Source organism: Pezoporus wallicus, unplaced genomic scaffold, assembly GCF_028554395.1.
Source record: "Pezoporus wallicus isolate ANWC-B61680 ecotype Strahan unplaced genomic scaffold, APGP_CSIRO_Pwel_v1 contig_11395, whole genome shotgun sequence".
NCBI classification, from domain to species: domain Eukaryota; kingdom Metazoa; phylum Chordata; class Aves; order Psittaciformes; family Psittacidae; genus Pezoporus; species Pezoporus wallicus.
The window spans coordinates 591476-604086 of NW_026636241.1; the positions used below are offsets into that span (position 1 = coordinate 591476).

The 12611-nt window shown below is 51.5% G+C and overlaps 1 protein-coding gene across 5 annotated transcripts in view; it reads right to left on the reverse strand.

Moving 5' to 3' along the window:
• The window catches only part of PDE4B (phosphodiesterase 4B), a 220507-nt gene that overhangs the window by 32216 nt on the left and 175680 nt on the right, over positions 1 to 12611 (reverse strand). The window contains exon 7 of one of the 5 annotated variants that reach the window (XM_057399218.1): positions 8883 to 8894. The exons of the other annotated variants lie outside the window; for them this stretch is intronic. Coding sequence (XP_057255201.1) covers positions 8883 to 8894 — 12 coding nt within the window. The remainder of the gene's footprint in view (positions 1 to 8882; positions 8895 to 12611) is intronic. 5 annotated transcript variants of the gene reach the window in all.

The window sequence follows — 12611 nt, forward strand, 5'->3', positions numbered from 1 at the left end:
CATTGTGAAAGCAGTGGCTACAATTCCACAGATCAGGATAAAACTGCACCAGGCATTTATTTCCAGCATGTGAAATTAAAATACATGCTCCAAGAACCCAGTGAAATGCTGTAAACTATTCAAAGCCAACATGGGGTGTAACACCAACTAGAAACTGCTCTTCTAGGATGTAATAACTTTCTACAGGAATCATCTCAAAGGGAATAACATAGATTTTTATAGAACCCCAGCCTGGTTTGGGTTGGAAGGGACCTTAAAGCTCCTCAGCTCCAACCCCTGCCATGGGCAGGGACCCCTTCCACTAGAGCAGCTTGCTCCAAGCCCCTGTGTCCAACCTGGCCTTGAACACTGCCAGGGATGGGGCAGCCACAGCTTCTCTGGGCACCCTGTGCCAGCGCCTCAGCACCCTCACAGGGAAGAGCTTCTGCCTAAGAGCTCATCTCAGTCTCCCCTCTGGCAGGTTCAAGCCGTTCCCCTTGGCCTGTCCCTACAGGCCCTTGTCCAAAGGGCATTTTCTAACCTTCTTAAGAGTTAATATTCATGGATACATACCACATTAATCACACTCAACTATGTTAACATTAACCATACATTTTGATACTGATAAGGCCGACCATACTTCAGAGCAGAACCCAACACAGTCACTACCAGAAGGAGCAGCTCCTTTCTTCCTGAGGCCACCTTCCACCCTGCTCGGTGGCCCCACAGCATCTCCCCTACAGATGGCACAGCCAGTGCTGTGTTCAGTATAGCACAATACACAAGATACATTCTTGACATCCTGTGATCCACAGGCACTCAGTGCCATGGGTTAGGGGTGGCCTTGGCAGCCCTAGGGTAATGGTTGGGCTTGATGATCTTAAAGGTCTTTTCCACAGTTGATTCTATGATTCCATTCTATGATTCCTTGACTACCTGCTTTGGTAGAGGCAGGTGTGTGGGGCATGGGAGGGACTGGAAGCAGTGGTAAGGTTAAAAATGCAAGCAGAGGAACCCTATAAAAGCAGAGGGGGAGAAAAAGAAGAGGTGGACAGGGAGAGAGGAAGAGGCAGAGGAGAAAGACGGAGCACATCAGGATCCCCTTGCTGTGTGCCATCTCCAGGGATTCACATAAACAGTAAACACAAGTTTAGGAGCGATGCGACATGATCCTCCCTTGACTCCAATGTGAGCGTCCCGCTGACATCAGGAGCACAACACCCCTGCCAGAAACACTCCTCGGCCTTCTCCTGTCGCAGCCCTCGATAACCTTCCTGGTACAGCTGATGCACACGGTCACTTACGGAAAGAGTCCCGGAGTTTGTGGATGAGGACTCCTGGAATCCCATCTGACACAGCTTCAACTGTATCGTGTTTCAGTTTATATTTGGGTGTTGCATAACCCAGCCCTTATCCATAAAACCACAACCACCACTTCTGGCCCTTTGCTAGAGCCCTACACGAAACCAGTTCAGAGACTGAACAAAGAACTGATCGACAACAGGAGTTTGCTTCAGTGTTCAAGTACTACAGGGTGTTTGTGCCCAACTTTTGGTCCCGGTGGCAATGGAGCAGGCACTGAGGTGACATTCCATCACAAGACCTGATTTGCTGCCAGTCCACCAGAGGACAGGCTGGTGGGGCTCTCCCAAGCAGCACATGGTTCAGCAGTTTCCAATTGGCACTTAGAAGGCTGTAATGTACTGAAATATAATTCACTGATGGGGCAGTACTTGCTGTAACTGCATTTTGGGCATTTTCTGCTCTCTATTCCTTTTAATCTCTGTAAGATGATGGAACATACAGGAATTTCCATGGAACATACAGGAACTCTCATGGAACATACAGGAACTCTCACTAGAGCAGAGACTTAGCAGCCCATGTTTAGAACCATGGAATCCCAGCCTGGTTTGTGTTGGAAGGGACCTTAAAGCCATCCAGCTCCAACCCCTGCCACGGGCAGGGACACCTTCCACTGGAGCAGCTTGCTCCAAGCCCCTGTGTCCAGCCTGGCCTTGAACACTGCCAGGGATGGGGCAGCCACAGCTTCTCTGGGCACCCTGTGCCAGCGCCTCAGCACCCTCACAGGGAAGAGCTTCTGCCTAAGAGCTCAGCTCAGTCTCTTTTTCTTCTTGAACACTCAGCAAGTGACAGGTTTTAGCGTCCTCCTGTCTGGGAGCGGTTCAGGGTAAAAGCAAACGTGAACATCCTGAGTGTGCTCTGTGAAGTGTTGCAGATGAGGAGGGGGCTTAAAGACAGGCTCTTGCCTGACACTTACCCTCCAGCCCTGTCTGTGTCTGTCTTCCCTACAGCATAGAGCTGCAGCCCCTCACTGCTGCCCAGGCTATCTCCAAGCACGAGGCAATGTTATCTGCAGCTGCAGTTGCTTCCTCTCTCAGCCCACAAACTTGCTGTCCACATCCTGTTACCCAAATGCCCCAAGCGAGGAGGGATGGTGGGGCAGAGCCCCTTGTCCCCACACTGCAGCAGTCAACAGCGGTGGCTTTACCCTTGACTGACACAGGAGATGAACCAAGCTAGGGAACATTTTGAAACTAGATCCAAACACCAAAAGACAAACGGAGTTTTTCTCTCCTGATTCTCTCATGATTCTCACTTGCCACCCTCGTCCCCTTTAAATAAATACATCAAGACACAGCACGTCTTGCTTCTGGCAGAAAGTGTAAAGGCTACAGAGTTTCAAGAGCAGGCAAAATCAGGTGAGTCAAACAAGTTGCAGAGGAGTTGCAGTTCTCTTTGTTCAATAGACTACTGCAGGTGCCAAATAACGACGTTTTCCATGATGCAGCAGGTTAATAGCATTAACGGGTTTCTATCTGGTGAACAGATCGTCCAATTCAGCAGGTGAGAAACATGAATACAAATATATGCAGATGTATTTAAAAACTCAGCTCTCCTCAAGGCTTAAAGATTACATTATGATATTGATGCTGGGCTGCACCCCCAGAGCGTGAGCAGCAGGTCCAGGGAGGGGATCCTGCCCCTCGGCTGCACTCTGGGGCAGCAGCACAACAGGGACGTGGAGCTGTTGGAGAGAGGCCAGAGGAGGCCATGGAAATGCTGCGAGGGCTGGAGCAGCTCTGCTCTGGAGCCAGGCTGAGAGAGCTGGGCTGGGGCAGCCTGGAGAAGAGAAGGCTCCTGAAGGGGAGACCTGAGAGCAGCTCCAGTGCCTGAAGGGGCTGCAGGAAAGCTGGAGAGGGGCTTGGGACAAGGGATGTAGGGACAGGCCAAGGGGAATGGCTTTAAGCTGCCAGAGGGGAGACTGAGATGAGCTCTTAGGCAGAAGCTCTTCCCTGTGAGGGTGCTGAGGCGCTGGCACAGGGTGCCCAGAGAAGCTGTGGCTGCCCCATCCCCGGCAGTGTTCAAGGCCAGGTTGGACACAGGGGCTTGGAGCAAGCTGCTCCAGTGGAAGGTGTCCCTGCCCGTGGCAGGGGTTCGAACTGGATGAGCTTTAAGCTCCCTTCCAACACAAACCAGGCTGGGATTCCGTGATTCTATGAAATTATGGACTGACTGTACAGCTAAAGGAGTTAATCCCTAATTCTGCATAGAAAATAAATAGTTGCTTCTAATGGATCGTAACTTCACTCATAAACCTCAGGCATGTAGAGTTTAAGACTCAAAGAAGCCTCTAATAGTCTCTATTAAAAAGGGCTGCCAAAAAACCTCTGGCAGTGCAGGTTTTAAAGCAAAGCATCCCAGCTGATAGCAGCCTTCCCAGCTTCAGCACAGCGTATCCTACTCCACACGCACAGCCACTTGTTTACAGTGCCAGTAAGGCATCCACTGGGTTATTTACCTTTAATTGCATCCTGGCTGTAAGAAATTGCAGCTCTTTATAATTAGAAACTTCTTCACGACTCGAGGCTGCCCTTCCCAGGAGCACGTTGAGCTCAGCCCCTGCCTTCAGAGCAGCAGTTCAACCCCGACCTAAGGGACGGCACCGAGCCACCAAGTGCCCATTTTGCAGGGATCCCAGTTAATTTAATAAAGAACACTTCACTATCTGAACCAATTCAGACCTGGGATCACATCTGTCCATTTCAAAGTGAAATTAAGAAGCAGAATTGCCTTGGAAAGGCTTACACACTGGATCTGTTCCCAACTCCAGTACGTACCAACGTGGCAAGGGGCAGGCACTGAAATGTTCCCAGAATGTTTAAGAAACTGATAAAACCCAAAAGAACCTGAAGCAGACAAAGCTCATAAGAAACACAAGATTAAAATAGAAGTATTACAGGAGAAAATGCTTCCTAACTCCCAGCAGGGACAAGGAAGGAGGCAGTAATGGGCGCAGTGGATGAACTGAGCTCCATGATGGCTCTTAGGTGCGCTGGGGCTCTGGAGTCCTCGTGTCCTTGTAAGGGAACACGCAGATGTTTATCCCAGTGCAGGAAAGCCCTCGCAGGCACTGAATCCCGGCTTTAGGAAATGCCTGAAAGCACATTCCCAGGCTCCTAACTTGAAAAGAACAGTAAGGGTGCAATTGTAAATGGGTAAAATTCCCAGTGTGAATCCATAGGACACAACCCCTGTCCCGGAGGTTCTGGGCACATTTCAATGTTTCGCTTATTTTCATATATTCAAATCATTTACAAAGCCAAAGAAAAGAAAGGAAAGCATGTTCAGATAAGGCTCCACCTTAAAAATCATAACAATGTAAATGATAAGTGTTTATCACTCAGAATTCAGCAGAGGACTTTCAGACAACCCATTTTAATGATATAATGTACTGTATTTATGATAGATTATCATAATTGTTGTCATTATTATAGATGACAGAAAAGATTAAGAAGAGAAGAGAGGAGAGATGCTCTGGTTAATCATGTGAATGACAGATTATTACTTTGTGAGCAGTGTAGATATCATTGATGTTTACTGAAGGCTGCATTTACCTTTCTCAGCCCTTGACTACTAATGACTAAGAGCCCATATCTCAGCAGGCCGGCAGAGACCTCCGCTGCAGCCCTGATCCAGCTCTGGGGCAGCAGCACAAGGGGGACGTGGAGCGAGGCCAGAGGAGGCCATGGAGATGCTGCGAGGGCTGGAGCAGCTCTGCTCTGGAGCCAGGCTGAGAGAGCTGGGCTGGGGCAGCCTGGAGAAGAGAAGGCTCCTGAAGGGGAGACCTGAGAGCAGCTCCAGTGCCTGAAGGGGAAAGCTGGAGAGGGGCTTGGGACAAGGGCTTGTTAGGGACAGGCCAAGGGGAATGGCTTTAACCTGCCCGAGGGGAGACTGAGCTGAGCTCTTAGGCAGAAGCTCTTCCCTGTGAGGGTGCTGAGGCGCTGGCACAGGGTGCCCAGAGAAGCTGTGGCTGCCCCATCCCTGGCAGTGTTCAAGGCCAGGTTGGACACAGGGGCTTGGAGCAAGCTGCTCTAGTGGAAGGGGTCCCTGCCCGTGGTAGGGGTAGGAACTCAATGAGCATTAGGTTCCCTTCCAACCCAAACTACGCTGGGATTCTGTGATACTGGAAGTGTTACTTGGAAACAGGCAGCTCTCTGCCCATTTGCATGCGGTGTCTGTGCCATCTGCAGTGTCCCTGCTGAGCTCCAGCCCTGGTTCATGGCTCTCCCAGTGCCCATCGCAGCTGCATCATGCTGGGGAGCAAACCAAGAACCCTTCACCCTTACTCCCACCTCCCTTTGCACACTGCAGGGAGGCTGCAGCATAGCTGCAGGTGTGAGAAATGTGAGAGGGGGCAGCTAGAGTTACTGGTTGAACTGGAGCCCCAGATACATGATGGGGAGGGGGAAGCAGGGCCGGCTCATCCATTTGCTCAGGGAATTGCTCAAGAACATACTGGCTCCTCCTGTTCCACAGGTGCTGGGGCTCTGTGCCTTTCTTAGCACATCTGCACTTATCTTTGCAAAAGATATAATTAGTTTCATTGCCTACAATGAACTGCTGGGGAGGAGGGAAGTGCATCAATCCTGCTGTCGTTCCCATGATTTTGGATTGCTCTGTCATTCCAGCCCTGCAGTCCAGCAGACTGGGAGTGCACAAGTGTCCATAAACCTACAAGAGGGAACACGTTAGTACTCTGGCAGTGTTGCCAGCATGTGTGGTGTTGAGTAGTTCTGCTGGGTACATCTTGCTTTTGGATGATACCTTCTCTTAGGTACATGTCTGGATTCTTTGCTTGGGAAAGTAGCTGGAAATCTGCTTCCTGAACACTGAAAAACATAGAGGGCATCTATAAAGGAAACCTGGGCATCCAGGATACAGGGTTTTTTCAGTGCTTGCAGTTTGTAAGATAGTGCTACCAGACCTGGCCATTTCCATGGCAGGTTTTACATGAATCACTGCAGTTGTCCTTTGCCCCTTTGATTTTCCTTCCTGTGGATTTTCAAGCCCATCTCCAGACCATTTTCACAGCTCTATTTGTTGGATCTCTTAGAACAGTGGTTTAATTCAAGGAAATAGCTCTGTGCTCACGGGTAGTCATGAATACAGGATGCATTAAACAAATAAATCCTTTGGTGTCAGTTATTCACTCGGCATTGTCAAGGATAAATATGTAAACATGTCCACACGATCTGTAAGTAACCACAGATACATTAGGGAAGGCAAAGGGTAAATGGCTGACAGCCTGCACAAGGCCCTCTCTCTCCTATCAAGTTTTGGCATGTCCTTGGTTGATAAACCTGTTTTCCTGAACATGCTCCGGGGTTTTAGAGGGATGCCAGACACTGGCTGCTGGTGATTGCAGGGCAGGTAGCGAATCTCGCTCTCAAGTTAAAATAGCCACATGCTCTTGTGGAAGGGAATGGGAGCTCCTACTGTGACCTTTAGCTAAGCCATGAGCACACGAGTACCTTGTTAAATCACACAGGCCACCCTGCCTTTTTTGTCTCCTTCGCCTCTCTTTTCCTCTCTAATAGCCACCAAAACTTAAAATCAGGTGAGCTCAGCCGGTGGAGAGATGATGTGTGAGGACCCCAGAAGGGCTTTGTAGAATGATTTGTGTTGGAAGAGACCTCAAAGCTCACCCAGCTCCAACCCCTGCCACAGGCAGGGACCCCTTCCACTAGAGCAGCTTGCTCCAAGCCCCTGTGTCCAACCTGGCCTTGAACACTGCCAGGGATGGGGCAGCCACAGCTTCTCTGGGCACCCTGTGCCAGCGCCTCAGCACCCTCACAGGGAAGAGCTTCTGCCTAAGAGCTCATCTCAGTCTCCCCTCTGGCAGCTTAAAGCCATTCCCCTTGGCCTGTCCCTACATCCCTTGTCCCAAGCCCCTCTCCAGCTTTCCTGCAGCCCCTTCAGGCACTGGAGCTGCTCTCAGGTCTCCCCTTCAGGAGCCTTCTCTTCTCCAGGCTGCCCCAGCCCAGCTCTCTCAGCCTGGCTCCAGAGCAGAGCTGCTCCAGCCCTCGCAGCATCTCCATGGCCTCCTCTGCACTCCTCCAACAGCTCCACGTCCCTTTTTTTTGCACAAACCCATTTCAGAAACGTGGACTTTTCCATCCCCAGCACTAACAGAGGAGATGTGGTAAGAGAGGGCAGGGAACCCCCGCAAAGAGCGATGATGGGATTAACGGGCAAAGCCACTACTAGAGGTGCACCGAAGAGGTGGCACTGGAAGAGATCCAGCTGTGCGGGAGCACACGCAAAACCTTAAGAGAGGCTCCGAAGCAGCAGAAACAATGGAGTCTGTGTTCGGAGATGACAGAGGAAGATAGAGACCCAAAAAAACGAAGTGAAAGCTTTCTACTGCTAATTGCGAAAAATGCCAGGAAATGAGCGCGATGCTGCTGCCAGGAATAACGCCAGGGAGGCTGAAACCACTGCGGAGAGCGTGCGACAGCCACAGGCAAAGCCCGGCCAAGGGTTTGGGGGGCAGTCTGCTTTGGGGGTTCTGTTTTCCCAACAACAAGGAGCAGAAGAAATGAGCTCTTCTGATGCACTGCTGAGGAGCCCGGCTTTACACGTTCCCTAATGAAAGACAGGTCCTTCCTGGGACCTGCCGGTCCGCCTGCCCAGAAGGGCTGCTGGGAAAACTCAGTTCCTATTAAAAAGGCTCCAACAGTGCTGAAGATGCCAAGGCAGCGATTAAAACAGCACCCGCCAAGAACATCAGGGACACATCCAGGTCCAAACGGGAAGACTCCGAGGAGCCAGCAGCGATGCTTCACGGGGACCGGGGAGAGGAATATGAGAGGGAGAAAGGAAAACCTCCCGCCTGTAGGGAATGACACAAACCCAAATGGCTTCACGTCCCCACGCGGCAGCCTTCCCAAGAAGGAAGAAGGCACAGCTCATTTCAGCACTGAAGCAGAGGCTCCCGGTGACGGAAGGAATGCCTGCAGCGTGACTCGGCCGCGACGCCAGGAGCCCGGGCCGCCTGCTCCCTGCTCCACTGCCATAGTAGCAGTGATGTTTCTGAGTCAACAGCCGAGGCCTCGCTGCCCCATCAGCTGCGGTGTAACCTGAGCAAAGCAGAGCAGCAGTAATATTAGCCTGCAGAAATGTCACTGGGTGGGGGGTTCAGCTGGGCTATCTTTAGCCATCTACAAGTTAATCACCTAAGCTCCCGCGCCCAGTGGAAAGTGGCTGTGGGACCTCCGAGGGGTGATCCTGGTCTATTCTCAGCACCACGGCTGCGACGGGCTGAATCACCCTCCGGAGGTGCCTGTCATCCTCCATCAGCTGCAGAAGGCAGCTCCCTATCCCGGTCTCAGAGCTGGCTGGCAGGGACCTTTGGAGGTCATCGGCTTCAGCCTCGCACCCCCCAGCAGGACTGGCTCCAGTATCACCAACACAACATTGGCCTGATGCTCCAGGAGCTGCAGGGCACCATCAGATACCCCAGACCTTCCTGTCATCAGCCACCAGCTGGACATGCAGCTTCATCACCGCCCTGAGAGACTGGCAGTGCAGCAGTATCCAACCCTGCCAACAGGCTGGCTGTCCCGCCAATGCTGCTTCAGCTTCCACATGGGAATGCCGTGGGAAATGGTGCCAAAGTGCTTATGGTATACGCACCCGCGGTGTCCCCACAGCCAGGATAGCCTCCCTAGCCCTGGCAGGAGGAGGTTGGAGCTTTCATCTACCATTTCCAATCTGCTTTCCTGTCCTTCATGTGTCTGGAAATAGACTCCAGTGGACACCCTCAGTGACCTCTCCAGTGACCAAGAGTCTGAGTGCTCCATAGTTCCCCAGATCCCCTTTGCTATTCTCAAACATGGACCTTTTTCCTGTTGCCACAGACCTTCCCAAGGACCACAGTGTTTCACGAATGACACACACTGACCTTACAGTCACATCAGCCAGCATCTCCAGCCTGAATCCCGTCCAATGCCATGGATTTGAACACATCCACCTCCTCTAAGTCACCCCTAGCCTGCTTCTCCCTTACTGCCCTCCATCCCTCTCCTTCTTAAGCAGGCTGGGAGGTGCCAGGGCCCAGGCAAAGACTCTGTCTGTAAAGACTGAGATGAAAAAGACACTGAGTACTTTGGCCTTCCATGTACCAGACGTCACCAGGCTGCTTCCACCATAGATTAACATCTTCTCTGAAGGTCCTTTCCCTGCTTCATTGGAGTCCCCTCATTAGTCACAGCTCCACCAGCTTTTGGCCTGCCCTGCTTCACCCCTCATACCCAAACAGCACTTGTACATCCCTCCTTTGTTGCCAGCCCTTCTCACTTTTGGCCTGCTCTTTTTGCACTGGCTCGCCAAGAAGCTCCTTGCTTCACCCAGTTGGCTTCTGCTGAAATTCCTGATCTTCCTGCACAACAGGATGGTTTGCTCCCCAGCTCACAAGATGTTTCCTTCTAAACCCAGCCACTGCTAAAGATGGGTCTGTAATTTTTAGGTGGCTGAAGGCAGGTGAAATTAATCTTGTGACAGTGACGGAGTCTTGAGAGCAAGCAGCAAATGGAAGCCCTGGGCAAACAGGAGAGCTTCTGCAGAGCCCTGGTGCCGGGCAGCCTGCTCCCCTGAGCTTTCCTTTGACCCCAATTCCTGCTTCCCACCCCAGGGTGAGCAGCTGGGGATACGTCACAGGGGCCCAACCACAGTTTTGAGGCAAAGATGAAACATTGCAAGGAAACTCATGGCAAGAGGTGAGCCTGGAGCGAGAGCCAAGCCCTGATGGAGCCAGTTAAGGCAGAACTGGACAAACCTGCAGGAGTGCTGATTGCACCCACCAGTGGCTGGGGTGCATCACAGCCAGGGCATGAGAAGCAGGTCACGGGCTGGCAGCTCACTGAGCAGACACTGGCTCTTAGCAGTGAGCAGGCAGGGGCTGAAGCAATGGGTGTGAGTCCAGGGGTTGCGGTTTATTATCGCGGGTGCTGGAGAAGTCCCTGGATTTTGCCAGGCTTTGTGGCAATCACTGCGGGTGCCCACAAGCAGCACTTATGAGAGAACCTGGGAATGGTCTGGGATGGAAGGGACCTTAAAGCTCACCCAGCTCCAACCCGTGCCACAGGCAGGGACCCCTTCCACTAGAGCAGCTTGCTCCAAGCCCCTGTGTCCAACCTGGCCTTGAGCACTGCCAGGGATGGGGCAGCCACAGCTTCTCTGGGCACCCTGTGCCAGCGCCTCAGCACCCTCACAGGGAAGAGCTTCTGCCTAAGAGCTCATCTCAGTCTCCTCAACCTCTGGCAGGTTAAAGCCATTCCCCTTGGCCTGTCCCTACAGTATAAAGATTAAAGATCAAGATTCCCAAACACTGCACCTTTTGCATGACAATGAGTTGCAAAACCAAGCAGTAATCACCAAGAACACCTTAATGTGTCTAATAGGAGCCTAGGAAGCTTCCCAGAGAGATAATTTCTGATCTGAAGATAAGCCTAAAGGTTTAATCTGAAATGCTAATGACTGAGGAAAACTGGAGCAGCTCTGCAGAAGGGTTGAGATTGGAGATATCACCTCATCCCGGAGTTTTACCACAGGGCAGCTCCCATCTCAGCAGTGTCCTTCCCCCCCAGCAGCCACAGGAGTGAACAATACAGTGTCTGCCACAAATCAGAAGTGTAAGTGACAGTGCTTTTATGGTGCCAAATGGAAGTAACAAAATGCAGGAAGCATCTTGTCAGATGTCACTTAGCAGCAATATCACGGGGGAATCTGGGAACGGGATTTGCCTGCATAGTAGGAATTCCTCAGTCCACGGAGAGGGAGAAGCAGAAATGGCAAGAGGGGCAGAATCTAATCTTGGCCTGTGGAAGGAACGGGAAAGATTGTTCAGTTCCAACTTTATCTCGGGGAGCAAACACACAGTTTGGCACGTTATCATTTTACTGACCGGGCTTGATTCCTGTTGCCCTGTAGGATTCCTGCCTTAATCACGAGACAGGAGGGAAAACACAAGGCAAGGGAGACCTCTCCTCCACAGGATCTCAAAACCGAGTAGAGAAGACTGACAATGTACTTAAAAGAAAGGCCTTCAAGGAGAACGCTGAAAATGATTTACCAGATGATGCTTTGTATGGGAACAAACACAGACCTCAAACACGTTTCTGAAGACAGATCACAGTTACCAAGGTCATGATGAGTTTGTAAACGAAGTGAATCCCCATCACTCCTCTTTGCTCAACTGAAAGTGTGCGTCTGGGATACACTCAGCTCTCACTGCTCCACAGAGCACAGTGAAAACAGCCCAGAGAGCCGCAGGCTGCGGATGGAGGTGACCAGTGGTTCTAACAAGCTGCCGAAAGAAGCCTTCAGCCCAGACCTATTGCTGAGAGCAGGGATTAAAACCCAAATCCCCATTTCCTGCTAATCATGGGGTGCCCAGATTGCGGTTTTGTTTTCCTAGCTAAACAAGGCTGGATCAGAGTAAGATGTTGTGTGAGCAGACATGTTTTCTTCCTGAGCACATGGCCTGCATGTGAATGCAGGAGTGTGAGAAAGCCACTGAAAAAGCAGGATATGATTATGAAACGACTTTGGATTTACCTGTGCCGTCTATTATCTCCCTTGATACATGTGGGCAGGCTCGCAGAGGGCTGGTAAGCTTTACACGTGCAGGGAAACCAACTTGGATCCTGGAAGCAGCAGGGCTGTGCTAAGGAGGCACTCCACCTAGGTGTAATTAGTGCTGCCTTTCAACAGCATTAATTAGGTGGGGCACCATCCTGGGCTGTTGTGGCGAGACAGCTTCCGGCTCCGGAGCTGGCTCATCCGCAGCCGGGCTGAGGACTTCTGCTCTGCGCTACCTGGTGCCACGCTCTGATGTGTGTGTGCTGGAGCAGGGCTCTTGGCCCATGGCTGAGCCCACTGCCTCCCTCCCCTGAGCTGTCCCCATGCATGCTCAGGAGTTCAGGTTAGATATAAAGGCAGCAGCTCTTCCCTGTGAGGGTGCTGAGCCGCTGGCACACGGTGCCCAGAGAAGCTGTGATGCTCTGTATCTCTGCAAAACTGAGAACTACTCCTTGAGAAACCACGAGCTGACTTTCACAACAGGCCTAAGACAAGGAAGGAACTATCTAGACAGACCACAGCAACGATTTCAATTTGACAAGATGGGAAAACCCAAACTCATACCCGAACCATGAAAGATGCAAGGGACCAACCATTCCCTATTTCACTGCTGCATATGAGCTCTGTAAGCCACAAACAAAAAGGTCTGCAGTGGGATCTGCCACAGAATTCAACATTACTTTCACCCA